The following is a 25415-nucleotide window of genomic DNA, read 5'->3' on the forward strand; positions in this document are numbered from 1 at the left end:
AGAATGGAAAGATCGAGTCGAGAATAAAAGCCCCGAGGAGAGAAGGGCCCTTTTCTGCCTGACGAGTTCGTCGAGCTTTCCCAAACCACCACTCTCTCCCTGCCCTTTGAATGGTGTCCCTGGCTTCTTCTCTTCATAGTATAAGTCTCAGCAATCAGCCTTCAGATCCTGTGAGTAGACTAAGAGACCGGGAGATCAAACAAATTCGCGCCCGGCTAGCCTATCCCCTCAAGCTCCTCTCTTTCTTCCCTTCTCCCCTCGACCTCCTCTCTGACTCTCCTCCTTCCTCCCTGCTTTCTCTCCTACTTTTTCTCAGCCAGCAACAGATCCTTCGGAAGCAGCTTCCCTTGATCGACCATCTTCAGCGACATCCAGCAGTCGAACCGCTCTCTCTCGATTCAAAACGAACGAACCCCCTCTCCTCTCCTGCCTTTCGTGCGAGCTCCCTCCAGGATTGATGGACTTCTTTCCCCAGCCCTCGCCCTCCCTCCCAGCAACCTCCTCTCTCTCTCCCAACGACTGGCTGGATCTCTACTCGAAAGGGCAATGGGATCGTGAGTTTCCTTTCAACTATAGCTGGCGGCGGAAGAGAGAGAGAGCTCGGAGGAGGGCGTTCCAAAACGTCGAGCTGACCTTTCCCTCCCTCCCTTCCTTCTCCTCCTCACCTCAGCTACCGTCATTCCACCTCGCATAGCTTCGCCTCCTCGTCGAGGATCCAACTCCTCCACCTCCATTTTCTCGCCTCCCAGTCTCGGAGAGAAACTTCTTCCCTCGGGAAGCTCGATGACAGCGACCTCCAGCTCGCCGTTATCCTCTCAACCGCTCGAGAAGGAAGCTCAGACCTACTTCAAGGAAGGTCAGTACGCCCCGTTTTCTCTCGCAGGTTGAGAGATGAGGAGCTGATGATGCCCATTACACCTCCTTCCGTACGCGTTCGTCTTCTTGCTCAGGTTGGCTCCCAGCTCCTCCACCCTCGGACGAGGAGGAACGTCGCCGTGCACTGTATCGCTCGAAGATCCTTCAGTCCGACTCTCATCGAGTACTGGATAAAGTCGTGAGGCTGGCTCAGAAGACTTTTGGGGTCAAAACGGTGCTCGTGATGATGTGGTCAGTCTGTTTCTCTCCTCTTCTTTCTCGAGGCGGACGAGCTGAACGAACGTCTCTCTCTCTCTGCCTTCGCCTTTCCTCACAGCGAGAAGGATACTTTCCCCGTGCTCGCAGCCCACGGATTCGAATCCGATGAACCTGGACCTCGAGGACCCTCGCTGTGTGCTCACACGATCCTTCAGCAGTACGTATCCTTGGAGAGTTGAAGCGAAACCTCGTTGACCTCTTTCCCCTTCCTTCCCTTCTTCTCCTCTTCCTCGTCCAATAGAACGACCAAGCCCTTCGTCATTCTCGACACTCACCAAGACTGGAGGTTCAAGAATCACCCTTACGTTGTCGGAGGGAAGTTCTTTAGGTTCTACGGTACGCGTCGTCTCCCTCTCTCCCTCCCTCCCTCGTTCGACAACGACGACGACTGACTCTTGGCCCTTTCCTCCACCCTTCAACTCGATTAGCTGGAACGGCCCTCAAGTCAGAGGATGGATTCAGCTTGGGAAGCTTGTGTGTCATTGACGACCAACCTCGGACGTCCTTTTCAGCGGAGGAGAGCGAAGATCTGGAGGATCTGGGTTTACTGGTGATGAGGGAGATTGAGCTTTATACTGTGAGTCTGATCTTTTGACTGTTGCTACTACCGCTACTTCCGACCATCGTCGTCCCGTCGAAGCTCGGAGGGTTTGACTCTCCTACTTCCTCCTCCAGGCCCGACAGGAGGTCCTACAACGAACACTCACCGCCGAGTCGGTCGATCGTCTGAGCAGAGAGACCCTCCTTATGACTGATGTGGATTTCCCCAAGGTTAGTCCGTTCCCAAACTTGACGAGCTCGAATTCGAGGCTGACTCCCTGCGCGTCGGTCGTTTTCTTCAGGTCTCGACGAGAGCCGCTCTTCACGTTCAGGACGCTCTCTCGGTCGACGGATGCGCCATCTACGACCTTTCCAACTTCGAATACTCTCCCGATTCAACGGAACCAGAGCCCTATCGACTCATTCTGGACGGAAGCACCCTTTTCGCCGCTTCGGACGATCCTTCCCACCCTCCAGTCCAGGAAGCCGTTCTCGCCCTTCTTGGATCTTCGGAGCATCACCTCGACGACGGTTCAGCACCCATCTTATCTACCTTCTCGACCCCGGACTCGGTCGCAGTCTGTCGGTTTCTCGCCAAAGGAGGACAAACCTTCGACGCGTCGTCGATTCCCGGATGGTTCAAGACTCCTCTCCCCTCAGGAGTCGTCTCAATCCACTTGCTTCCAATTCTCTCCATCGACAAGTCACCTATCGCTCTCATAGCCGTCATCTCGAGAGACGAGCGGTTCGAGTTCACCCCTGGCCACAAGACCTACCTCGACGCGGTCGCTCAAATCGTTACTTCGTCCTTCCTTCGACGGCAACTGCTGCAGAGTGACAAAGCGAAGCAGGTCTTTGTAGGAAACATTAGCCACGAGCTTAGGAGTGCGTGCCTTCTCGAGTTGCTCGAGGAATGGGACGAGGCAGATCTGTTGTTCTCGCTTCGTCGCTTTCGACGTGACGTGATTCTGAACTTGCTTACCTTGGTCCTCCTCCCTCACAGCCCCCTTGCACGTCATCCAAGGTCACTGCGAGCTGTTAGCCGAGACTTCGCTGTCGTCGGAGCAGCAGAGGTGCCTGAGGTCGATCCACTCGTCGTGCCAGGTTCGTCTCCTCCCCTCTCTCTCTTCTCCTTGAACGACCCCGATCACTGATCGTTCTCCTCTCTCTCCTTCGCCCATGTAGAGTCTTTCGGAGACCGTCAATCACGTCCTCGAATTCTCCAAAAACGCTGCCGCCCAAGCGGCAAACCCTGGGGCGGAGGACGCGTCCGCGTCGTCCGACATGATCGAGTCAGTTCTTTTCTTTCTTCCTGCTCGTCCCAACGACGGCTGACCTCATCCTCTCGGCTGTTTTTTTTCTTGCTTTAGATTGGACCTCGGACAGTTCATCGAGGAAGTCATCGACGAAGTCTCGCTCGGCTCTCGTCCTTCCTTCTCACGATCCTCGGTCGATAGCAAGACTCTCACTCCGTCACCGTCGCTCAATCTGGAACCCAAATTGGAGACGATCATAGACATCGACCCTCGATCTTCGGTAAGCTCTCACAGCTCGATTCAACCAAGGTCCCAAAGTCAACGTCGTGTTGACCTTCTCCCCCTTTTTTTTCCCGCAGGGATGGATGGTTCGAGCGGATCGAGCTGGTCTTCGCAGAGTTCTCACCAACCTCTACTCCAATTCCCTCAAGTACACCACCGAGGGATCGATCGTCATCAGCCTTCGAGAGGCCGCTGCCTCCCGGCCCTCCCCGCCGTCCTCTTCGTCCCTCGTCAAGGTCGAGATCTGCGTCGCCGACTCGGGAAAGGGAATCTCGAAGGCGTTTCAGAAGCAGCTGTTCCTTCCCTTCTCGCAGGAAGACGTTTTACAACCTGGAGCAGGCCTCGGTAAGTCATTTCGCTCTTCTGCTCCCAACTCGTCGCTTTCGGTCTTTTGATCTCGACCTCTTCTTCCTCTCGTATACTTCGCAGGTCTCGCCATGGCTCGGAGCGTTGTCCATTCGATGCATGGTCAGATCGTCATCAACTCGGAGAAGGACGTTGGAACCAAGGTAAGTTTGATCTCGGCTCTCAATCCTTTCCGCGTTCGTTTCCTGATCTTGCTTCAAATCTCGTCGTCAGGTCACGGTCACCTTGAACTTGGAATCGCTCCCGCCGTCGGATCTGCACCCAACCGCGTTCGGAAAAGGCCACGTCGTCGACTTCGTCGGAGTCCCAGGATGCGACCCAGCTCTCGCAGCCTCGAAGCTGAGGAAGGAGGATCGTCTTCGTCTGTGGAGCTTCGACGTCTCGTCCCCCTCCCCTTCATCAGCGGCCTCTTTGGATCCCACCAGCGACCATATCGCCATCGTCGACGAATCGGAAGCACATTGTTTAACCCTCCCACCTCGAGTCATCGTCCTCACCTCCGGTCAGCATTCTTCGTCGAGTCCGCCCGGACGCGTCTACATGCGGAAACCGCTTGGACCGATCAAGCTCGAGATCGCTCTACGAGCTCTCCTTCACCTCCATGACCCTCTCCCTTCTCCATCCTCCCCGATCGAATCATCTCCTCTGTCGGTCGCCATCTCCTCGTCGTCGTCCGTCTCGACAACGTTTCCGGACCTTCTTCCTCCAGCACCCCCCCTTCGTCTCCCCACCACCCCCAAACGTACCTCAACCTTTTTACGGACCCAGAGCCCTGAGGAGAAGCCGTTCAAGGTTCTGATCGTGGACGACAACTCGATGAACCGACGGGTACTCTGGCAGTTTCTCAAGAAGAAGGTGAGCTCGCTTTCGATTCGACCTTCGTCCTTCCTCGCCGTTTGCTGACTTTCTTCGTCCTTCTTCTACCCTTTCCCTTCTCAGGGTTGTAATCTCTTCGAGGCCGAGAACGGACAGCTCGGTTCTGATCTGTTCAAGGAGCATATCAAGGAGCCTTTCGAGTCAGTTCGAGCTTCGTTTCGTTGCAGCACTCTCCGAAACTGACGCGTCTTTCTGTTCTTTCCTTTCAGCTTCGTCCTTCTCGATCTTCAGGTGAGCCCTTTCCTCAACCTCTTTCTTCGATCGCTCCCAGCTTCTGACCTTTGCATTCTCCTTCCCTCCTCAGATGCCTGTGATGGACGGATTCGATGCCTGTCGACTAATGCGATCGCAGGAAACGAAGAGTCGCTCGATGATCCTCGCCCTCACCGGATTGTCTTCGTCGGAGGACAAAAAGCTGGCCTTTGAAGTTGGAATGGACGACTAGTGAGTCTCACACCCATCTCCTCCCCTTCTCTCTCATCCAGTCCTCGGACTGACGCGCGTCTCCTCTCAGCCTCGTCAAACCCGTCTCCCTCAAGGGTCTTTGGTCGCTCTTGCTCGCTTGTTCGTCACTTTTTTCTACTACTCAGCCCGGCGCCTTTGTTTCCTCGCTGACCTCTATCATTTTTCTCCCCTCACAGATGTTGAATCTTGCTAGGACTTTTCGCTCTCTCCTCCTCTTCTTTCACGAACCCAACGAACTTTCATGTCCTCTCGCTCTTCTCCTCGTTGTTGTATCTTTACATAGACTTTCTTCGCATAATAAATTGCCTGGCTACGCTCCTCTCCATGTCTTTCTTCCTTCATGCACACTTTCCTTGATGACGGCGAGAGGTTGAGATTGAGGTTGCAATCGACAAATTGGGCGGAGGAAAAGAGAGTTCCAATCGGTAAGGCCTGGCCATCCTCTCTTTTCTCTCCCTTCCCTCTGCTATAGCTGCTTAGTGAGTCTTCTTCTTCCGAGTTTATATGCACAAGGGACGTACACAGAGAGCGCTTTTGTATCCAGATCAGCGAGGAAATCCAGAAAAGTTCTGAACGGGAGAACACGCTTCGACTCGTCGCGTTCAAGCCTTGGGGAAACACACCTCGTCAGACACGACGGGAAGCATCCGAGAAAGATACGACCAACCCCGCCTGGCCCTGGGGAAAGAACTGAAAGCTTCTACCCTTGGCCTGGCCTTCTTCTCACTCTAACCACCACACCGATTTCTTTCCCTCCAACCAAACTCTTCACTCGCTCCTCCCAACTTTCTTTCACGCGTCTCCTCTTCCTCCTCCCTCCCTCCCTCCCCCTCCTTCAACCATGTTCGTCAACCAAGCCGCTCCTCCCAGCAACCTCGCTGGCCCTGCTCTCAAGACTCCCGAGGCACTGGAGCTCGAAGCTTTCGACAGTGAGTTCTGACTCGCCGACTTCGTTCAGAGTTCGAGAACGATGGAACGTCGAAGCTCACGCCTCTCTTCCCCTTCGTTCTTCTCAGACTATACTCAAACGATGACTCTCTACCACACCAACCTCTGGCTGATCGCTCGAGCTCAGCAAAACGTCTATGAAGAGAAACAAATCGTGAGTCTCGTCGGCTCGCTTCCTTTTTCAAGAGTACCACCTTCTCGAGCTGAAGCTAACCTCTTCGACGCTTTCTCGTGCAGATGGAGCACCTTTCCCAAACCATGGCTGCTACCCAGCTCCCCTGATCCAACGCCACTCGCTGTCGATGCCTCTCCGTCCCCTCTTCCTTGTCTCACGTCCTTCACGTTCCCACTGTAGCCTTAGCCCAGCACCGACCATCTCCCCTGCTTGTAATCTTAGCATCAGCATCTATACTTACTTGCCCTATATGTACAACCTACACCAAAGCTCTGAGCGAACGAGTACAGCGAAGGAGCAAGAGGGGAAGAACGATCTGCTCGCCGCCCAACCGTCGATCGATAAAGCGACATGCGATCGTGAAAAGTCGGTAGGTATCGTATAGTCTAGGCAGGGTAAAGCGAAGGAAGCTGCCTCGAGATGATCATGTTCTGGATCTGAGTCGTTCCTTCGTAAAGCTGGGTGACGGAGGAGTTGGAAGGAAGGTCAGTACTTCGTTTCGGAGAAGGAGGGAGAGGATTCGAGTGATGGACCGAACCTGGAAGATCTTGGCGTCTCTGGAAGGTTGAAAGCACCGACGAAGAAGCAGAAGGAGGAAAAAGGAAGTGGTCAGCCAAGGTCCAGGACGCGTCGGCGTGTTGAGTTCTAGTGAGGAAGCGAAAACTGTGTTTGGTTTGGGATCGTTGAGGGCAGACTTACCGCTATAGTGTCGAAAATTCCAAAGAAGAAAGAGGCGTCAGTTTATAAGTCGGCGAAGGAAGGGAGGGAAAAGGAGTGCGGGAGGAAGCGTGAGGATGGGAGAAAAGGACGAACGTAAAGTTTCTCGACGGGATACTCGGTGTTAAATCCGGCTCCTCCGAAGATCTGTAAACGAGGAGGAGATTTGAACGGTCAGAATCGCTTCGCAATCTTTCCTCGCCTCGCTCGAAAAGAGACCAGGCGACGAGAGGTCTTCTGGCTCCTCTCCCGAGGCCCGACTCACCTGCACCGCCGAGTTGGCGTTATCAACAGCCGCCTTCGATGCCAGAGCCTTAGCCATCGACGAGTAGTAGGTGTTCCTTCCTCCGGAATCCTTGATCCAGGCCGACTTCCAGACGAGAGCTCGAGAAGCTTCGACAGCGATGGCCATCTCAGCCAAAATCGTCCCGACAGCTTGATGTTGAATGATAGGCTTGCCCATGGTCTGGAGAAGAAAGTTCGGCGAGGAAAGACGTAAGCACGAGAAGAAGGAAGGTAGAAGAGGGGAACCTTGACTCACGCTCCTGCCCTGAGCGTACATCACCGCTTCCTCCAAAGACCTCTGCGCCAACCCAACGGCCGCGGAGGCGACGAGAGGTCGAGTGATGTCGAAGGCTCCCATTGCGGTCTTGAATCCTCCTCCTGGGACTCCGAGGACGTTCTCGTCGGCTGCGAGTGAAGAGAGGGAAGGGTCGTCAGACTCGGACGCGTCGAACAGGCGTTTTCAGTTTCCTTCGAGACTCACGAACGAAGACGTCGGTGAAGCTGATCATTCGAGTGTCGGAACATCGTTGACCTAAAAGAGAGCAAGAAACAAGGATCAGCTCGAAGGTTGAGAAGCGAGAAGGAGCCAGAGAAGGACGGCGGCGAGAAACGCGTCCGAAACGACTCACCCATGTTGATCTCCTTCTTCCCAACCTCGATTCCGACCGAGTCAGCGTCGACGACGAATCCTGTCATCCCCTTGGTCGCGGCGACGTCTGAATCGGTTTTGGCGAGGACGAAGAACCACGAGGCAACTCCTGAGGAAAGAAAGAGGAGAGACGTGAGGATCAGCTTTCGTCGTCGAGAAGCCAAACAACGAGCGTTACGAACCTCCATTGGTGATCCTATAGGGTGAGAGGATAAAATCGAAGCAGTCTGATCAGTTCCTCGGTCTTGCAAGAACGAAAGGGCGAAGAGGGAAGAAGGAAAGGCACGAAGAAACGACGAGACTCACCACATCTTGCTCCCGCTCAACCTCCACCCACCATCAACCTTGACAGCCTTCGTCTTGAGTCCAGCGACGTCCGAACCAGCTCCAGGTTCGGTAACACAGTAGGCAGCGATGATGGGTTTGGCGTCTCCCTCCAACGGACGAGTCATGGGTTCGAGATATTTGAGCTTGGTTTCGTGAGATGCAGAGACGAGGAGAGGTGCGATGGCGAGTCCGTTGGCTTCCATGGCCTAAGCATTGAGGCAAAGAGGATGTTAGGGAATGGGGAAGAAGGCAAGAAGAGCGTCGCTGGGGCTGAAACTCGACCTCACCGTTTGAACTCCAGTGCATCCCCAAGCTACCTCCTCCGAGATCAACGAGCACTCCATCAGACCCAAACCAGGTCCTCCGTACTCCTCTGGGATGTGAGTGTTGAGGAGACCGAGATCGTGAGCTTGTCGCATCAAAGCCCAGGGGTATTTCTTCGAGGGAGGAGGGGGAGGGAGGAGGGAGGAAGAGGGGTCAGCTTTCAGCTGGAGAAGATGGAATGGAAAGAATCGACTCCTCACCATCGTTCGATCAAGCTCAGCAGCAGCAGGAGCGATCTGTTCCCTAGCGAACTTTCGAGCGAGTTCTGTATCAAAGAAAGGAAGGTCGAAACGGAGAGGTGGTGAGCTCAAGGAGTCGGCCCATCCTCCCCGGATTTGCCTCCTTCGTGCTGAGGCTACTGTTCACTCACCTTGGATACCCTGCTGGTCTTCACTCAGACCGAAGCTGGCTGTAGAGAAGAAAGGAAGAGATTCAGTTTCGATCTCGATCTCAGGGGAGGGGCAGCAGTCGAAGGAGGGCAGGAGGAGGGGAGGAGGAACTGACGACCTGAGCTCGATTGAAGGGTCGAGGTGGAAGCGAAGCATCGTCGAGAGAGCGTCGAGGTGGCTTTGGGGAGTCGAAGGGAGAGAGCTGACTTCATGGCGATTTAGAGTGAGGAAGGGAGGGACGATGGAGGGAAAGAAGGGAGAGGTGGGAGAGTGAAAGTTGGGAGGAAGATCGAACACCGGTGAGATCGAAGGTCGGGTAAGGAGCGTAAGAGCCGAGAAGAGATCGATGACCTTCTGGGATTCTCACGTGAAGGTCTTGCATTTTTTCTTGAGGTAGAAGAGGCCGAGAGAGTCAGATCTTGAAGATGATCAGTGCGCAAGAAGTGCGAGAAGGACGAAAAATGTTGAAGTAAAGGGAGCGAAGGACGAGATGGGCGTCGCCGCGGAGGAGGGCTGAAGCTCGCATCATCTCTCTCTCTCTTCTTCGAACGGCTTTTCCAGATGAAACGATGAGGTCACGGCAGGACGAGCGACGGCAACGGGGAGACTCACTTTGACCGAAGGTGAAGAAAGCCTTGGAACGATCAATGGAGTAGTCCTTTGAATGAAAGAAGAATCCGAAGAGAAACGGGAAAGCGTCAGTGAACCATCGTTTCGAGGAGGAACCGTTCTCGAAGCGGCTCACCATGTGCTGGAATCGAAGGAGCGAAGGAAAAGAGGTTTAGTTGATCGTTATGTTTTCGAATTAGATCTCGAAGGAGAGTGGTGGAACGCACGTTGTAGATGGGATCCAATCCGGGCTGAGAAGGGCATGAGTTGCGACCAGCTCGAGAGGTCGGGTCAAGTGCAGCTGCACTGGCTTCGACCTGAAGTAGCGTAGAAGAGGAAGCATGATCAGTGGGAGAGTTCTAGATAGAAGAATAATAGGAACTCACAGGTGTGTCTGCAACTCCGTCTCCGTCAGCAGGATCGCATCCCTCTGCAAATCGAAAAAAAAGACGCGTCGAGGCTGTCAGTTCTGTTTCGTTGCTCTGATCGCGGCAGCACTCACCGATCTTGTTGAAAGTATGAGGCAGTCCCAAGGAATGTCCCATCTCGTGAACCATGATCGTTCCGTCACCAAACTCAGAAGGCTGTGAAAGAAAACCCAAAGTTCGACGCGAAGGTCAGTTCGGGTGACAAGAAGCTCGAACCGACGAGAGCGGACTCACGATACCAGTCTCTGGGAAAGTCCAATGCCGAACGACGATTCCGTCTCCAGCCGGATCACTGGTGTAGTCGGTTGGATACCTCGCCCACCCCGTCGCGCGGCTGGCGTTCTTGACGGGCGATCCGACCGAATAGATGTTGAGCTCTCCAGGGCCGTTGTCGTGGTGGAGGGCCTCCTTCATGGCGACGTCGAGCTCGTTTGCGTATAGAGTGCTATGGAGAGCAAGAAGCAGAGGGAATAATGGGGTCAGCTGAGCTTTGAGAGAAAAAGAGAAGAGACGAAACGAAAGGAAAAGGCTCTACCTGGGATCCAAATCGACTCCCTCGAACCACTCCTTGTTCCTCCAGTATTGGTACGTTTGGCGAACGAACTGAATCCCAGTCGAGGCGAATTCTCGATTCAAGACTTCGACTTGAGCGTCGATGCTGCGAACGTCGAGGTATCCTCCCTCCGCGCCTTGTTGAAGTTGGAAAGAAAGCTGGTCAGCTTTTCCTTCGATGGTCATTCAACAGAGACTGGATGTTAACCACTGTTGTTGGCATGGACGATATGGAAATGCAAAGGGACAGTCTTGGTCTCGAAGTACATGGAGACGTGGAAGAGAGGGGCCATCCAGCTCGAGTATTCCTCCTCTTCTCTCTTCTCGAGCTTGCCATCCCGAAGAGCTGCGTCTCTGGAAGAGGTGAGAATAGAAAATGATTGGAAGAGTAAAGGTCAGCCTTCGAGCTCACGGCTCGTGGCGAAAGGAGTCGAGGGGACGTTCAGAGCTGCTCTCGGCTCTCCACGACCGTTCCCGCAAGAGAAGCTTGGGCTGAGAGAAGAGCTAGGCTCAACCTCTCGCTTGAGTGGACTAGCCACCGAACTCGAGGAGGAGAAAGCGAGAAGGAGGAGGGGGAAGAGAGCAGTCGTCCAAAGCATTCGTCGCGGATCGAGTGGTTGAGGAGGTCTGGCTGGTGGTGGTTTGGGAGGGAGTTATGGCAGAGGGACTTTGAGCTTTTGAGGGAAGGAGGATAGATGCTGTTTCATGGCATTGCTGTCAAGATTGAGCGGTGGTAGAAGGCAGTATTGAGAGGGAAGGGAAGAACAGACTTTGGAGCGACGCGTCGAAGACGAGCGGTGCTGTGAAGGAAGCAAGAGAAGGCACGTCAGCACGAGTTCCAGTAGAAGAATCACAGCTCCCTCCGATGAAGCAGCTTGTTCGACACTGACCAGGACTGCTGAAGGGAGGCGGTGATGCTCTGCCTGCTCCTCGGAAGGGTCAAAGGAGAGGAGGGAGGAGGGAAGGTTTAGAGGCAGCACCGAGGCTGGGATCGTGAGCTCCTACGCTACGGAAAACTTCTGGCAGATTTTTAAACCACCACCATGAGACCGAAGCACCTGGAGAGGGGCGAGCGAGGTGAGAAGGAGGTCGCTGACAGAGCTGAGCGACGAGTAGATCGACAAGGAGCAAGACAAGGGCGAGTCGACCAAGGTTCTTGCCTTCCTCCTCGCTGTCGAGCTCAAGATATCAGCAACGCGAGCTTCCTGATCCCAAATTATCAGTCGTAGGTCCTATCCACCCCCTGAAGAGGTAGAACTTCCCGTTTGGGAGCTCAAAACCTGCTTCGAGTCGAAGGAAGAGCAAGGTGAACGAGGGAGGGAGGGAGGAAGGAGGCTGAGGGAGTTGAGCTCGGCTCCTTTCGTTTCCCTCTAGCTGTCTCGACGTTTGAGATGGACGGAGTCACGTCAATTGCTCGAGGCCTTCCAGGTGTAGAAGGTCAGTCAGATCGAAAAGACGAAACATGGGCTGGTGATCGTTGTAAGATCGAGGAGGAGAAAGTCAGGAACGGAGGAAGGGGAGGACGCGAACGAACGAGAGGTCAAGAGCGAGCTTGTCCCCGTCAAAACTAGAGCGATAACAAGAACAAAAAGCACTGGAAGACATCTGGGACACCGAGGTAGACTCTTTGAAGAATTTATATTATCCGGCGATAAGGAAGTACCGCAGCAAAACAGGCTCCTTCCCCTGGCCCCTCGTTCCTCTCCTTCCCTCCCTCTCCCCAAACGGCCATCCTCCCCTACTTCTCCTTTTCCACCCTTCGCTCTTTCTTCTCCTCCTCGCCACCACACCACCACCGCCACTCGACTTCACTGCAAGTTTCGATATCCATCTCCCTCGTTCCTCTAGGATGAACGCTCCTCCTCGTTCGCTACCAAACAACCCATCGACCTCCTCGTCTCGTCGAACGGTCGGTCAAGTCCCGCCCGTTCGTCCAGCCGGCTTTCCACCTCCAGTACAGCCTCAGCCAGTAGCAGGAGATTCAAAGAAGGGTGAGCTTCTTTCTCTTCTTCGTTCGGCTTGGAAGGGCTTTGGGATGGATGGCGTGAAGGGAGGGAAAGATGGAGGTCAACGAGAAGGACGAACGAGCTCGCTTCCATCCTTCTCCCTCGCCAAAGCTCTCCTTTGAGGGTTATACGAGTAGAAGGAATAAGATCAGTTTTCTCTCCGCCAACTTCCTCTTACTTGTTGCTCCACTCGTGGAAAGAGAAGACGAGCTCGTCCCAAAGCTCGCAATCTCACCCACTCCATCCTCCTCCCAACCGATCTTCCCCCGAAGCACGTCTTCTAGAGCTGATTCCCTCTCTCGTGCTTCTTCCAACGCAGACGTATCCCATGTACCTTGCAAGTTCTACAGATCTGGAGGTTGCACTGCTGGATCGTCGTGTATATTCGCTCACGTTCAGCCGGAAGGTGAGTCATCTCCTCCCTCCCTCTGGTCTCCTCTTCCCTCCCATCCTGGAACGAAGACCGACGGCTGATCTGTCTGCACTTTCCCATATCCTAGCTGGTCAGCAGAAGCAGCCATGCCAGTACTTCCAGAAGGGGTCTTGCAAATTCGGTCGGAAATGTACGTCTTCTCGTCCTTCCTCCTCTCGTCTAATCTCCTCCCTCCCTTCAACGTTCTTTCCGACGTTCTTGCTGATCTGCATCTCTCAACCGACCCTATCTGTCCAACAGGTGCTCTTGCTCACATCCTTCCCGGTCAACCGATGTCGATGGATCGCAAGAACAAGAAGGCTGCCGAAGCTCAAGCTCAGGCTCTGACCGAGAAGGTCGCGAGCTCTCTCTTCGCTTCCTCCCCTGCGACCCTCCCGCCTCTTCCTCGGTCCAACTCGAACGGAACTCCCTCGTCCCTGAATCCCATCCCGACGAAGCCGAAATCTCCAACGAAACCCAACGGTCTTCCTCCTAACCCAACGACGGGAGCCTCGTCGTCGTCGCAGGAGAAGGAGTCGAACGGAGGAACCTCAACCAAGTCGAGCTCGGACCCAACGACAGTCGCAGCTGCACCTCTTCCCTCCTCAACTAGTAAGGCAGTACCTACAACCACCAAAGGATTCAGCTTCGCCTCTCTCTTCCCTGGATCCTCAGCTTCCAAGCTTGCGAGCACGACCGGTCCCTCGAGCCTCCCACCTCGTCCTTCAGCCGCATCGGTCCCTTCCTCCTCCGCCGCAAAGGAAGTCGTCCCATCGATCAATACTACCTCAGCGCCACCACCACCCTCAGCAGCACCTCTTTCTGTGCCTCCTCTTCCTCCAGCATCAGCAGTACCAGCATCGCAGACGCCAAATCCCGTCCCAGTTGCGACGCAACCGCCTCCCCTCCCTTCGTCCTCCAACAACACCTTCCCCGCACCTCCACCCTCACACCCTCCCCCTCCAGCAGTCTCATTCGCCTTTGGGTCAGCCGTTCGTCCTCCCAACGGAACGGCGTTCCCTCCCGTACAGAGGAAGGACATCGTCTTCGGAACGACGAATCGAGAGAACTCAGCCACATCGCCTTCATCTTCCTCCTTCTCCCCAACGAACCAACAACTCTCGTCCCTACCCTCTCCAAACCTCTACTCTGCTCTTCCAACTCCCATCGGTCCACCTCACACCCGCCGAATCTCCCACGGACCCATCTCTTCTCCAGCTTCCTCCTCCTCCCACTCTCCCCAATCTTTCCACCCTTCACCTCAGCACTTCCATCCCGCCCCGACGCCCCTTTCGCCGACGAGGAGACTCGCTCCTCCTCTATCTTCGTCGTCGTCGTACAACGCTGGGCCTGGGGTCATCGGAAACGGAGGAGGAGGGGCGTTCTCGACGTCGCCGTTCTTCGCTGGACCGCTCGGATCGAGAGGACTTTTCCTCTCGTCGTCGTACGACAACCACGTCCTCGATCGAACGGGATCCTTCACAGCAGGGCTACCGGGAGGTCAGCCAGCTTCGATGGTGGATTTGGATCGCAGGTTCGAGAAGTGGGGAGGGCGAGGAGGACGCGACGCGGTTGGAGACGAGTCGGGAGACGAGCACTCCGGAAGGGTCAGCAGGAGAGTGGTAGAGGAGGATGGTCACGGAGGGAGTGACGACGGGGAGGAGTTCTTGCCGAGCAGTCTGTCAGAGCTGTTGACGGATCAGGAGATGGAGAGAAGGATGACGAGACGAGGATCCAACACCGGCGGCTCGTCGATGATCGCAGCCCTCCCATCTCAACAGCAGCAACCTCAGTACTCGTCGAATCAGTTCGGATCAGGAAACCACTCCCTCTTCGCCGCTCCTCATCTCCAACCACCTTCACCGCCTCCTCCAGTCGTCGACGATCCTCGAGCCCGGATGATGGACTTCAGCCCTCTGGATCGAGGCCACAACTCGGTTCCTTACTCCTCCACGGCGATGCGGCCCAACCTCGGAATGACTCCGGCGATGAGAACACCGTGGGACGACGACGAGGAGGTTCTCGGAGGAGGAGGAGGAACGGGAAGAACAGTTGGACGAGGACGAAACACCCTTCGACGACCACCGGTTCCCTTCGAGACCAACGTCTCTTCCAACGGAGGAGGAGCAGCAGCCTACCCGACCGAAGGAGACGGAAGCTTCAAGATTGGGCCCTCACACGCCAGCGTCGCGTTCCTTCCCAACTTCGGAGAGCGAAGGTACCCTCCTGCTCCTCCCTCGACGGAACCGTTCGGCCACCACCAGACCCCGTCCAACTTCTTCCCTCCCACCACCAAAGCCTCCTCTTCTCTTCTCTCCTCTTCCCTCCTTCAGCGACCAACGACACCGACGAATCACAACCCACATCTCTCCAACGGCTTCCCGTCAGCCTTCTCCAACGCGTCCTCCCAACAACAACAACGCTGGAACCCTCCTCTCCTCTCCTCCTCTTCCTCGACCGCAAACTCCAACCCCGTCTCCTCCTTCCCGAATTCCCAACAACAACACCCTCACCAAACTTCTCCACAAACCCAGATCGGAGGATTCGGTCAGCAGCAACCCTACCTCCATTACTCGACGTCAACAGCGACGCTGATGGCTCCTCTGAGCCCGGAGGAACTCGCAGCAAGTCACGAGCCGGGGATGAGCTTGCCTCCAGGGCTAGGAATTGGACTGGGAAGGACGAGGATACCATTCAGCGTCGGGCTCGGAGGAGGAGATCAGCAGCCGAACCACTTCGCTTCATCGTCGAGTTCGAATCAACAAGGACATGGACCCTGGAGTGCAGCAGCGACAACGAGCAGCGGGTACCCAGAAGTATCGGCAGGAGGCGGTGGAGGATCAGGAGGGCGATGGATCACGTCGGTTGGAGCGGGAGGAGGAGTTGGGTTGCAGGCGGAAGAGGTCGAGGACGAAATGGACGACAACGTTCTTTTCGATTGATAGAGTCGCGCTCGAGGGTTTTCTTGTATAGGCTCATATGGTGTTTTGTTAGCTCTCTCCTTTTGTTTTCGTGGTTTCGGTTGTAGTTTTCGGTTTCTCGATTCATCTTGCATCTCCTTCGTTCCCCTTTTTTCTCACGTCTTTCTTCCTTCGTTCTCACACACGTATAGTAGCAGTCTTCGAGTTTCCTTTATCATATCACGCCTCTAGTCTATGAACTCCGTTTATCGTTTCGCAGATGGGTTTGGAGTTGGTCGAGGGGAAAGAGGAGAGGGAGGAAGGGGATGAACGGCGACGCGTCGGCTGAGATCAGAGCGAAACGAAACGAAGGAAAGTTTTCCTTCGTGCTTTTTCGGAAACCGTTCAGGAGAGGGATAGAGAATTTCCCGGCTCATGTGTATAGCAAACGCAAAAGAAAAGGTCAACAAGACGAAAATGCTATAGCAAAAACGTGGAAGCAAACCGGCAAGGGCCTGTTTGAGCAGGCTTGCGCTCCTTCTTTGTTTGGTCAATTCTTGTTGATCGCCCCGCCTCATTTTCATTTCCAATCGAGAGAAACAAGAGAGGAAGAGGACGGCGAAGCAGAGCAGCTTCGAACCATCACCTCCCTTCCCCTTCCCTTTTCTCTCCTCCTTCTCTCTTCCTCCCCACCTCTTCCCCTCGTTCGTTTCTCGTTTGAATTCGGTGCGAGGCGTTCAGGAGCATGTCCACATACAACGTGAGTCGGTCTTGACATGCATAGGCAAGTGGGGAGGTTGAGGGAACGGGACGGGAAGGAGGCGAGGAAGGAACAGGTGGGACGGAAGGGAGAGAAGGGGAGGGAGGGCCAGCGAGTCAGCTTCTCCGCGATCTTCACAACGTTTTCCAACTGACTTTTTTCCCATCTTACGCTCTTCCTCTTCTTCCTCCCATCCATCCCTCCGCTCTTTCGGCCGTCACTCGATTCCTGGATCGCTCCTCTTCCTTTCCTTCTTTGCAGCAACATCGCAACGCCGGGGCTCTTCCATCTTCCTCGTCAACCTCCCGCCCGCTCCAACTTCCTCAGATCGGGAAACTCGCTGAACTCCTCGAGGGAGTCAAGAGGGAATGCGAAGGGATCTCTATAGACGCTGGGCTTTGGAAGGAGCAGAGGGACGAGATGGAGTCGAAGAGTGAGTTCAAACAACCGAGCACGTCCAAAACGGGAACCACCAACACGAGCGAAGGAAGGGTCGAGATTCGGACTTGCTTCTTCAAGTATACTTCTAGGGCTAGGATCTGATTCCACCCGTCACGAAGGAGAGGCAGGGGAGGGTTGGATGGATGGGAGGCAAGGGACGAAGGAGGAGGAGACCTCATCGACTTCGAGCTTGTCGATCTACTTTTGTTTCTGACTCCTTCCTTGCTCCCTCTTCTTTCTCGACTCTTGCAGTTCAGCAGCAGATCCAGGAAACAGCAGTCATGCGTCAGGCTCTCTACGACCTCGAGTCTCAACACTCAAAGATCCGTCAAGAGTCAGTCTTCCCTCCCTCCTCCTTCCTCTCCCTTCCCTTTCATTTCGCGTCCATCCCTCTCGTCGGTCGCTGACCATCTCTCTTCAAACTGCTCATGGCTCTTCATTTATTCAGGTACGAAGCCGAGATCCTTCACCTCCGACGCGAACTCGACTCTCGAGGTCCAGCTCAATCAGCTCAAAAGCCCGCTTCCTCCTACGCTCCATCAGCTCCCGTCCTTCCCAACCCTGGAGGACGAACGTCGCCTCTTCCTGGAATCGCTGGAGGCCGAGGAGGAACTCCTGGAGCTGCCGGAGGACCATCTCAGCAGAATCAACAGCAACAGCAGCAGCAGCAGGGTCAGGGTCAGGTTGGATTTTTGGGAGCTCCTCCTGGTTCGAAAGCGAAAGGGTCCGATTGTGAGCATCCTCTTCCTCTTTGCTTCCCATCCTTCCTCAGTCCATCGAATTACCTCGGAGAACGGTTTGATTATGAGAGATGTCTTAACTGACACCCGGTCTTTCTTTCCTTCCCCGCCTCGTCTCCCTCGAACCGTTCCACCTCGATCCTCTCTCGTCCAGACCCAGCTTCCGCTCTTCCTCCCGTCAACCGACAACACTCCTCCACACCTTCCAACATCCCAGCCGTCTCCTCCATTCTCCCCACCCCATCTTCCTCCACCACCGTCGCTCCCATCTCATCCACCACCGCTCCTCACATCGCCGCCGGCGGAGGTTCTCCTTCTTCGTCGACCCTCGCTCCTCAGTTCTCGGCCAACCCTCCTCCTCCACCGAGACACAACCCTCATCAGCAGCCACCGTCGACGCAGATTGTTCAGCCTGGTCAGGCGCCGGTGATCGTCTCGGACATCGACCCTGATTCGAGCGTGAAGGAGTTGAAGAAGGAGGGGAGCGACTGGCTTGCGATTTGGAGTCCGACGGCCAAGAGGGCTATCGACGTTGGGTTGGTTCATACGCTGGTGCACGAGAGGTGAGTCTTTCAAGTCCTTTCTTTGTTACTTTCCCTCAAAATCTTTCAGGATTTGAGCCCTTCGAGGAATCAAAGCGAGACGAAACGCTGACTTCCGTGCTCACTCTTCTCCTCTGCGTCTTTCACTCAAAAGTGTCGTCTGCTGCGTCAAGTTTTCTCAGGATGGAAAGTGGCTGGCGACAGGTTGCAACAGGACCGTTCAGATCTTCGATACGAAGACTGGTGCGAAGAGCTGGTGAGTTCAATTGTCCCTTTTCGTTCGACCTCAAAACTCGAAGCTCACCCCCTCTTTGCGCGTGACTCATCTTCTCCATCCTCATCAGCGTCCTTCAAGACGACACCTCCCCTATCTCGACCGATCTCTACATCCGAACCATCTGCTTCAGTCCCGACGGAAAGTTCCTCGCCACCGGTGCTGAGGATCGTCAGATCAGGGTTCGTCGCGTCTCCCTTCTTTTCTTTCCTTCCTTCCTCGTTCGGTCTTTTTTCATCGAGAACAAAGCTGATCTTTCAAACACTTCTTTACTCATTTTACAGATCTGGGACATCTCGAAACGAAGGATCCGTCATCTCCTCCAGGGACACGCCCAGGAGATCTACTCGCTTGATTTCTCGGCGGATGGACGACACGTCGTTTCGGGATCGGGAGACAAGAGTGCTAGGATCTGGGACATCGAGACGGGAGCTTGTGTGTTTGACTTGAAGGTGGAGGACCTCGTGGAGGGAGATGCTGGGCCTGTGGATGCTGGGTTGACGAGGTATGTTTTTCGTTCTTTCTCCTCTTCCTCCCCTCCGTTCAACCTCCAAGCAGTCTTCGACTCCCTTCCCGAGGTCCTCTCTTCCTCAAGAGGTCGACTCCCCGTTACAGATTCTATTCTGATCTTCGCTTCTTCGATTTGGCTTCCTCAGTGTTGCCTTCTCGCCCGACGGACGACTCTTCGCCGCTGGAAGTCTCGACGCCATCGTTCGACTGTGGGACACCAAGACTGGAATCCAACTCGGACGATTCGCTGGTCACTCCGACTCGGTCTACAGTGTTTCTTTCTCGCCCGACGGAAAGGTTCGTCTCCATCCCTACGATTTTCTTCTCGTTTCCTCCCCTCGTTCGTTTCCTCTTCCCCTCGAGCTGACCGTATCTTTCCCTTCACCTCCACCTCCTCCAGACTCTCTGCTCCGGTTCTCTTGATCGCTCCATCAGAGTCTGGGACCTCTCGGGACCTCGGCCTCCCGTCGCTCCTGGTGCGAGACGAGCCGATCCTCTCCCCAACGGAGAGCCTGGATCCCCCTTCGGAGCGTGCGAGAGGGTGCTGGCTGGACATAAGGATTACGTGCTGAGTGTTGGAAGTGAGTCGACATCTTTCCTCTATCTATCATTCTCCGAGAGAGAGAATGAACGAGAAGAGCGTGTTCCCTCGACCTTGACGACTGACTTTTCGTGTTTTTTTTTTCCTTCCCCTTCGTCCCCGCCTCAGTCTCCAACGACGGTCGATGGATCGTCTCGGGATCCAAGGACAGGACCGTTCAGTTCTACGACGCCAAGACGGGGCAGGTTCAGCTCATGCTGCAGGGGCACAAGAACTCGGGTTCGTCTTTCACGTCGCTCCCTTTCTCTCTCTCTCTTCCTCCCTCCTTCGGTCGACCTCCGACTCAAGAGCTGACCTTCTTTCCTTCCCTCTCGTTCGGTCCTTTGTTTCGTCGACTCTCCAGTCATCTCCATCGACCTCTCCAAAACGACAGGTCTCCTCGCTTCGGGATCGGGAGATCTGAACGCTCGGATCTGGAACTACTCGAATGTCTAGACGTTCTCGCTTCCCGTATGGTTGTTATGTCTTTCTCCCTCTCTCTGTTTTCTCTAGCCTACTTCTTCTTTTTCTTTTCATTTCGTCTTCTATCTACGTCTCTCTCTCTGGGGTTCCCTCTCGATTACTTGCTACTCATGCCGCTGTTTTTGCGTTTCTGCTGGCCTGGCCGTACTCGTGTTCGAAAACGACGCGTCGACCTCTCCGGCTGGCAACTCTGCTGTCGAGCTGGGCATAGGCTGTAAGGGTCTGGGGCTCTTGGAAGGAAGAAGGAAGGATGAGGCGAGACGAGACGACGCGGCCGTCGTCGTCAAGTCCTCGTTCGCCTTCGTCTCGCTCTACCTCCCCCTGAAAGACAAAAAACGCGCTTCATTGAGGTGCATGATCTAAAACTGTTGCAGAAGCTCAAAAGCACAACTCAGCCTGCTCGCAAATTTGGTAACCAAGCCTTTCGTCTCTGCTCCTCCTCATCCGCTCCGCGAATCGGATCGATCCCCAAACGACGACCATCTCAGCTCCCTCTCTCCTCCTCCTTCTTCCTCCCTTTTACAAAACATGCGGTGTCGCTCTCTTCTTCGATCCGTCGTTGGACAGTCCTCCAGGGGTAGGTCTCGTCTTTTATCTTGTCTGAAGGGGAGAGCAAGGAGAAGGAGGAAGGAGGAGGGGAAGGGGAAAAGAAGCGAAGCTGACCTGTTCTGCTTTGGTTCGTTGTAGCTGCCTTCTCCACCTCTTCCAGCAGCAGGGCTGTTACCGGTACGTAGAGCTTCAAGCTTGTTATCTACTAGAGCTGCAGCTGATCGACTTTTGTTGCTTCTTGGTGGTGCTGTAGCGTTCCGTTTCCCAGCCATGTTCGTCCCCAACTCGTTGCTCCTTTTCGCCGGCGCGACTGTCCTCAAGCTCACATCTCTTCCTTTTTGGTCTCACCAGGTCTCCTACGATGACTGAGGGAGGGATCGCCAGCTGGAAGGTCAAGGAGGGAGAATCGTTCGCTCCTGGAGACGTTCTGTTTGAGATTGTAAGTCTCTCCGTTCAGCTCAGCTCCCTTCCTTCCTCTCTCTCTCCCCAACCGTCGCTTAAGTCCTTGTTTTTGGTTCGCTGGTTTCAATAGGAGACCGACAAGGCTACCATGGATGTGGAGACGACTGAGGAGGGTGTTATGGGCAAGATTATCGTCAGTCCAGCCCTCGGTCTCGATTCTCGTCCTCCTTCCTTCCTCCCGCTCGAGCTGAACCTCGTCTCCGTCCCTCCCTTCGTCAAAAGGCCCCCGACGGAACCAAGAACCTCCAAGTCGGAACTCTGATCGCCATCCTCGCCGAGGAAGGAGACGACCTCTCTACCATCTCAGCTTCCGACTACGACTCGGCTCCTCCCGACACCGCTCCTCCCTCTTCCTCCTCTTCCTCCTCTGCTTCTCCTCCCCCCGCACCCACTCCAGCTCCTGCAGCTCCCACTCCAGCACCCACCCCCGCTCCTGCCTCGTCTTCGGGCTCCCACTCCACCACCTCCTTCGCCCACCCTCGACCCCTCTCCCCTGCCGTCAACCGTCTCCTCCTCACCTCGACCCTCACCTCCGACCAGGTCTCGACCCTCAAAGGATCCGGAGTTCGAGGAGCGTTGACCAAAGGGGACGTCCTCAAGGCGATGGGGAAGATTGACAGCGTCTGGGGGAGCAAGGAGGCTGCGGGCTTGGTCGTCGAGGGGAAGAAGGGAGTGTCGGCGAGGTTCAAGGTGAGCTCGCTCTTTCCTTCCTTCTTTCCCTTCGCGTCGCTCTTGTCTCTTTCATCTCTTTCTTGAGCTCATCGCCACTCTATCATCCCTCTCTCTCCCTCTCCCTTCTTCCCTCGCCCTCAGCTCCCTCCCTCCGCTGGAGGTTCGCCAGCAGCTGCTGCCGAAGCAGCTCCTCCTCCTCCCCAAGACCCCGTCTCCGTTCGACGAGCCGTCGTCGCTGGGTTCTCCACCGCTCCTTCTCCCTCAGCTACTTCCTCGGTACTCGACTTCGACTCCCTCCTCGCCGATTACGCCGTCAACAAGAAGGCTGCTCCCAAGAAGGCTGTCGAGGCGGCTCCCGTCGCGAAGAAGAGCGTGAAGAAGGTCGTCGAGAGCGGGGAGTTCGAGGGGATTTGGTAGAGAGTGGAGGAGGGAGAAAGGTGGGGCTCGAGGAAGAGTGATATCTTGGGTTTCTTTGGGTGGATTGGTTGGGGAAAGGAGAGAGGGAGAGGGAGACGACGCGGGTCGGGTCTAGAATGGGTTTTTTCGTTACAGCCGAGCGGGAAGAAGAGACAGCGACGCGTGTGGAATGCTATTCAGTTTCTAGCGCGTGCTTTATGCAGAGGAGGACTACTAGGGCGGCAGGAGGGAGGGAGGAGGAGAGGGAGAGAGCAACGAGGGCCGGAAACTTCTTGGCCTCTCGGATCATCTTCGCACTCCCTGCTTTTTAGAAGCTCATTTCTGCAGCCTCGACCGAGGCAGCTGATCTTTCGAATTCGCATCTGACCCTCTCGCCTCTCAGGGAAAAGAAAGGAAGAAGACGAAAGGAGATTCCTCCTCCTTCTTCCACACCCTAACCACCACCACCTCCTCCTCCTCCGATCATTCAAAGCCTAGTCCAGCACGCCCTTTCCAGAATGACCCACTCTCCAACGAAGATGCAGGCTCTGGTTACGACCGTTGAAGGGAAAGAGATTGTGAGCTTCCTGTTTCGCACTCTTTCGTCGTCGTCGTCCTTCGTCTCTCCCTCGAGAAAGAGAGAGAGAGAGATCGAAACTGATGCCTTCTTTCATCGCTCGCAGGACGACAGCTCCAACCTAAACGACGTTCTCAAGATGCACGAAGTCGCGGTGCGAGAGCTCAAGGGGTGGGAGGCGATTGTTGAGGTTCGAGTGAGTGCGAGCTCTTCCAACCCTCTTCCTCATTCTTCTGGGCCTTCGTTTTGGCCTTGAGAGGTTGAAAGGACGCAGAATTGACATCCAGCGTTTCCCCCTTCTCAGCACATCGCACTCGGACCTGCTGATGGTCAGTCGCTGTTCCTGTTCACTCCCTCCTTTTACCTGTCGCCGGCTTCCCTTTCTTCGTTCGAGTACGAGGTGTTGAGATTCTCTGTTTTCTCACATTCTTCTCTTTTGCCTGCTTCAGTCACCTGCCTTCGAGTTCAGCAAAAGGGAACCACTCCTGGGTTCGATCTCGCTGGGTGAGTTTGACGCGTCGCGTCGCTCGGTTCGACGCCTTCTCTTCTCCTTCGAACGCTGATACGTTCCTCGAACTTTTCATCCCTTCATATTGGCAGAGTGGTCATCAAGGACAAGTCCGGGAAGCACAAGGAGGGAGATCGAGTCTTCGGGATTGTGAGTTCGACGCTTTCCCTCTCACCGCCCAACGAAGCAAAGAAAGCAAGGAAGCAAGAGAGTAGACTCTGACATCTTTCCTTCCCGCTCGTATTTTTAGGTCTACGGAGGACTCGTAAACACCATCAAAGACGGTTCGTCGTCGTCTCCTTCTTCGATCCCCGACGCGTCGAGCTCACCATCTCTCTCTTCCTTCCCCTCCTTTCCCTCCTTCCCCTGCAGAACGAATCAGGAAAGAACACATGAACAACGGTTCCTTCGCCACCTACGCCATCGTTCACTCGGATCTTCTCGTTCGAATCCCTGAGAACCAATCGTTCGAGAAGGCTGCTGCTCTTCCGTTCTGCACTCTCCTTGCTTACCAGGTTCGTCTCCTCCCCGTTGGCGCCAAGCCTTCCTTCCTTCGTATCGTCGAATTTTCATCTTTCGGTTCCAGCTCACTGATATCTTCCTTTTCTCCCGCTTTTTGCTCTCCTTTGCCAGGCTCTTTCCGAGTCGTTCACGAAATGGCCCGTCGAGGAGAGGAAGCACGAGTCCATCTTGATCGCTGGAGGGAGTACTTCGATCGGTGAGTTGGCCCAAGTCTCGATTGTTCTATCTATCTCGTCGAGATCTGACTCGACCTCCCTCCCTTCTTCTTCGCTTTCGTTCTCAGGCTTGAGTGCCATCCAGCTCGCTCATCGAATGGGATACCGAGTCGTCACCACTACCAGTCAGAAACACTTCGATCTGTGCAAGGAGTACGGTGCCGATCAGTGCTTCAACGTGAGTTTGACCGTTCTTTCTTTCTCGTTGAGTCGTCGAGAAGAAAACGCGTCGACCGAATTCACCTGACTCTCTTTCCTTCTTCTTCGTCTTTTCCTTCAGTTCAAGGAAGAGAACGTCGACAAGCAGATCAGAGAAAACACTCAGAACGCTCTTGCTTTCGCTATCGATACCGTCAACCAAGTGAGTTCCGTCCTTTTTCATCTCCACTCGTTCTCACTGAACTGACCTTCCCTCCTCTCGCTTTCTTTCTTTCCGCTCCGAAGGGAAACTCCCTTCCCACCGCCTACAGATCCATCGGTGCCAGCGGAGGAGAAGTCGTCACTCTCGTTCCTCGATACCAGAACGAGATGGAACTTCAACGAAGCGAGGTTGGGATCAAGGCGAGGTCAGTCATGAGCGGTTTCACTGAGAACCCTCGACGCGTCTTCTTCTTCCCCTTTTTCACTCACCGACACACACACACCCATCTCCCTTCGTTTTCTTCAGACTTCCTACCACTCTCTGGGGAACCGAAGCTACCTGGCAAGGGATGAACTTCGAGGTACCGTCTCGGCTCTCTCCGCTCGTCTCTCGACGCGTCGTCGGCTGACTCCCCTTTTCCTCTTCTTTCACTCCTCGTTCGTTTCGACCCCAGCCCTCCCACCACGAGCACCAAAACGTCAAAGCCTTCCTCAAGGACTTTGAACGATGGCTTCAAGAGGGAACGTACAAGACCCTTCCTATCCAACTCGAGGGAGAGAAGGGACTCGACGCTGTGAGGGGAGCGATGGAGAGGATCAGGGTGAGTCTGGAGGCCGTTTTCTCGTCTGCTTTGGGGACCGAGAGCTGATTTGTGTATCGATTTCGATTTCGTTTTGAGAAGGCTCATCATCCGTCGGGAGTCAGGGTTGTGGTTTGTGTGAAGGAGGAGTGAGGAGGCGAGAAGGGAGGGAGGGGAGAGTTGAGGCTTGACGAGTACGATTTCCTTTCTTGATATTGACGACTATGTAACGACCTTTGCTTGACTCTTCGACACTTCGAAAGAGTGAAACCCGAAGAGAGTCGAGGCAAGATACCCAAAGAGAGAGCAAGGCGAGTCCGCTCAAATCGAGCTTGGGTGTCCTTCCCTCCATTCTCTCCTTCAACGACGACGAAGTAACCACAGACTCTCAATCCCTCCTAAACCACCAACCTTTCAGCCTCCATCTTTCTCTCCTCCTCTTCGCTCTACCTCCGCTCCTCTTCTATCAAGGGAACCCGTCGAAGGAAGAGTGTCCGCCGCGAGCTCGTTCTCCTCGACCTCCTTCCCTCCTCTCGCTCCCTCCCCTCTTTCTGGCCTCCCTCGATCCAAGCTCACCAACGGACACTTTCATGCCCATGCTCG

At 54.9% G+C, this 25415-nt stretch overlaps 7 protein-coding genes across 7 annotated transcripts; 5 read left to right on the plus strand and 2 right to left on the minus strand.

Annotated features, from left to right (window-relative positions):
• The first annotated feature begins 78 nt into the window (after nucleotides 1-78).
• On the plus strand, nucleotides 79-5264 carry BDY24DRAFT_391922 (hybrid sensor histidine kinase/response regulator). Its single transcript, XM_076640858.1, has 20 exons — nucleotides 79-170; nucleotides 317-554; nucleotides 671-856; nucleotides 951-1107; nucleotides 1193-1291; nucleotides 1376-1470; nucleotides 1563-1711; nucleotides 1810-1905; nucleotides 1977-2559; nucleotides 2678-2778; nucleotides 2860-2966; nucleotides 3045-3210; nucleotides 3290-3557; nucleotides 3642-3721; nucleotides 3792-4433; nucleotides 4518-4594; nucleotides 4664-4685; nucleotides 4759-4898; nucleotides 4969-5018; nucleotides 5096-5264. Exons 1-20 carry the CDS (start codon nucleotides 111-113, stop codon nucleotides 5110-5112), a joined length of 3333 nt encoding a protein of 1110 aa, XP_076495748.1. The 5' UTR covers nucleotides 79-110; the 3' UTR covers nucleotides 5113-5264.
• A 1061-nt stretch (nucleotides 5265-6325) lies between these two features.
• Nucleotides 6326-8984, minus strand: BDY24DRAFT_84694 (acyl-CoA dehydrogenase/oxidase). The gene is made up of 12 exons (XM_076645187.1): nucleotides 8715-8984; nucleotides 8545-8609; nucleotides 8308-8457; nucleotides 8000-8226; nucleotides 7876-7889; nucleotides 7674-7802; nucleotides 7526-7576; nucleotides 7301-7449; nucleotides 7025-7225; nucleotides 6852-6906; nucleotides 6581-6597; nucleotides 6326-6500 (listed from the first exon to the last, which is right to left on the minus strand). The coding sequence occupies exons 1-12, from the start codon at nucleotides 8887-8889 to the stop codon at nucleotides 6429-6431; spliced, it is 1305 nt and encodes a 434-aa protein (XP_076495749.1). The 5' UTR covers nucleotides 8890-8984; the 3' UTR covers nucleotides 6326-6428.
• A 585-nt stretch (nucleotides 8985-9569) lies between these two features.
• On the minus strand, nucleotides 9570-10451 carry BDY24DRAFT_331467 (uncharacterized protein; the record flags this gene model as incomplete). The annotated part of the gene is made up of 5 exons (XM_076637129.1): nucleotides 9570-9659; nucleotides 9729-9772; nucleotides 9845-9926; nucleotides 10005-10215; nucleotides 10306-10451. Coding segments are annotated over 5 exons (573 nt in total), but the record flags the coding sequence as incomplete, so codon positions are not given.
• A 2183-nt stretch (nucleotides 10452-12634) lies between these two features.
• On the plus strand, nucleotides 12635-12893 carry BDY24DRAFT_326453 (uncharacterized protein; the record flags this gene model as incomplete). The annotated part of the gene is made up of 2 exons (XM_076637070.1): nucleotides 12635-12734; nucleotides 12829-12893. Coding segments are annotated over 2 exons (165 nt in total), but the record flags the coding sequence as incomplete, so codon positions are not given.
• Nucleotides 12894-16234: 3341 nt separating this feature from the next.
• On the plus strand, nucleotides 16235-20096 carry TUP1 (chromatin-silencing transcriptional regulator TUP1). The gene is made up of 12 exons (XM_076640859.1): nucleotides 16235-16400; nucleotides 16662-16833; nucleotides 17094-17175; nucleotides 17290-17573; nucleotides 17736-18144; nucleotides 18278-18379; nucleotides 18468-18579; nucleotides 18682-18902; nucleotides 19054-19204; nucleotides 19308-19488; nucleotides 19617-19727; nucleotides 19852-20096. The coding sequence occupies exons 1-12, from the start codon at nucleotides 16386-16388 to the stop codon at nucleotides 19941-19943; spliced, it is 1932 nt and encodes a 643-aa protein (XP_076495752.1). The 5' UTR covers nucleotides 16235-16385; the 3' UTR covers nucleotides 19944-20096.
• A 247-nt stretch (nucleotides 20097-20343) lies between these two features.
• PDX1 (Pdx1p) lies at nucleotides 20344-22316 on the plus strand. Its single transcript, XM_076640860.1, has 7 exons — nucleotides 20344-20547; nucleotides 20658-20696; nucleotides 20773-20791; nucleotides 20871-20958; nucleotides 21052-21114; nucleotides 21204-21671; nucleotides 21795-22316. Exons 1-7 carry the CDS (start codon nucleotides 20499-20501, stop codon nucleotides 22068-22070), a joined length of 1002 nt encoding a protein of 333 aa, XP_076495753.1. The 5' UTR covers nucleotides 20344-20498; the 3' UTR covers nucleotides 22071-22316.
• BDY24DRAFT_391950 (uncharacterized protein) lies at nucleotides 22316-25056 on the plus strand. The gene is made up of 12 exons (XM_076640861.1): nucleotides 22316-22627; nucleotides 22733-22822; nucleotides 22931-22955; nucleotides 23076-23130; nucleotides 23227-23284; nucleotides 23385-23418; nucleotides 23507-23649; nucleotides 23768-23852; nucleotides 23940-24049; nucleotides 24152-24232; nucleotides 24316-24437; nucleotides 24539-25056. The coding sequence occupies exons 1-12, from the start codon at nucleotides 22568-22570 to the stop codon at nucleotides 24639-24641; spliced, it is 966 nt and encodes a 321-aa protein (XP_076495754.1). The 5' UTR covers nucleotides 22316-22567; the 3' UTR covers nucleotides 24642-25056.
• The last annotated feature ends 359 nt before the right edge of the window (nucleotides 25057-25415 follow it).

The sequence above is a fragment of the Mrakia frigida genome (genome assembly GCF_051309035.1).
Source record: "Mrakia frigida strain ATCC 22029 unplaced genomic scaffold BDY24scaffold_19, whole genome shotgun sequence".
Lineage (NCBI taxonomy): Eukaryota > Fungi > Basidiomycota > Tremellomycetes > Cystofilobasidiales > Mrakiaceae > Mrakia > Mrakia frigida.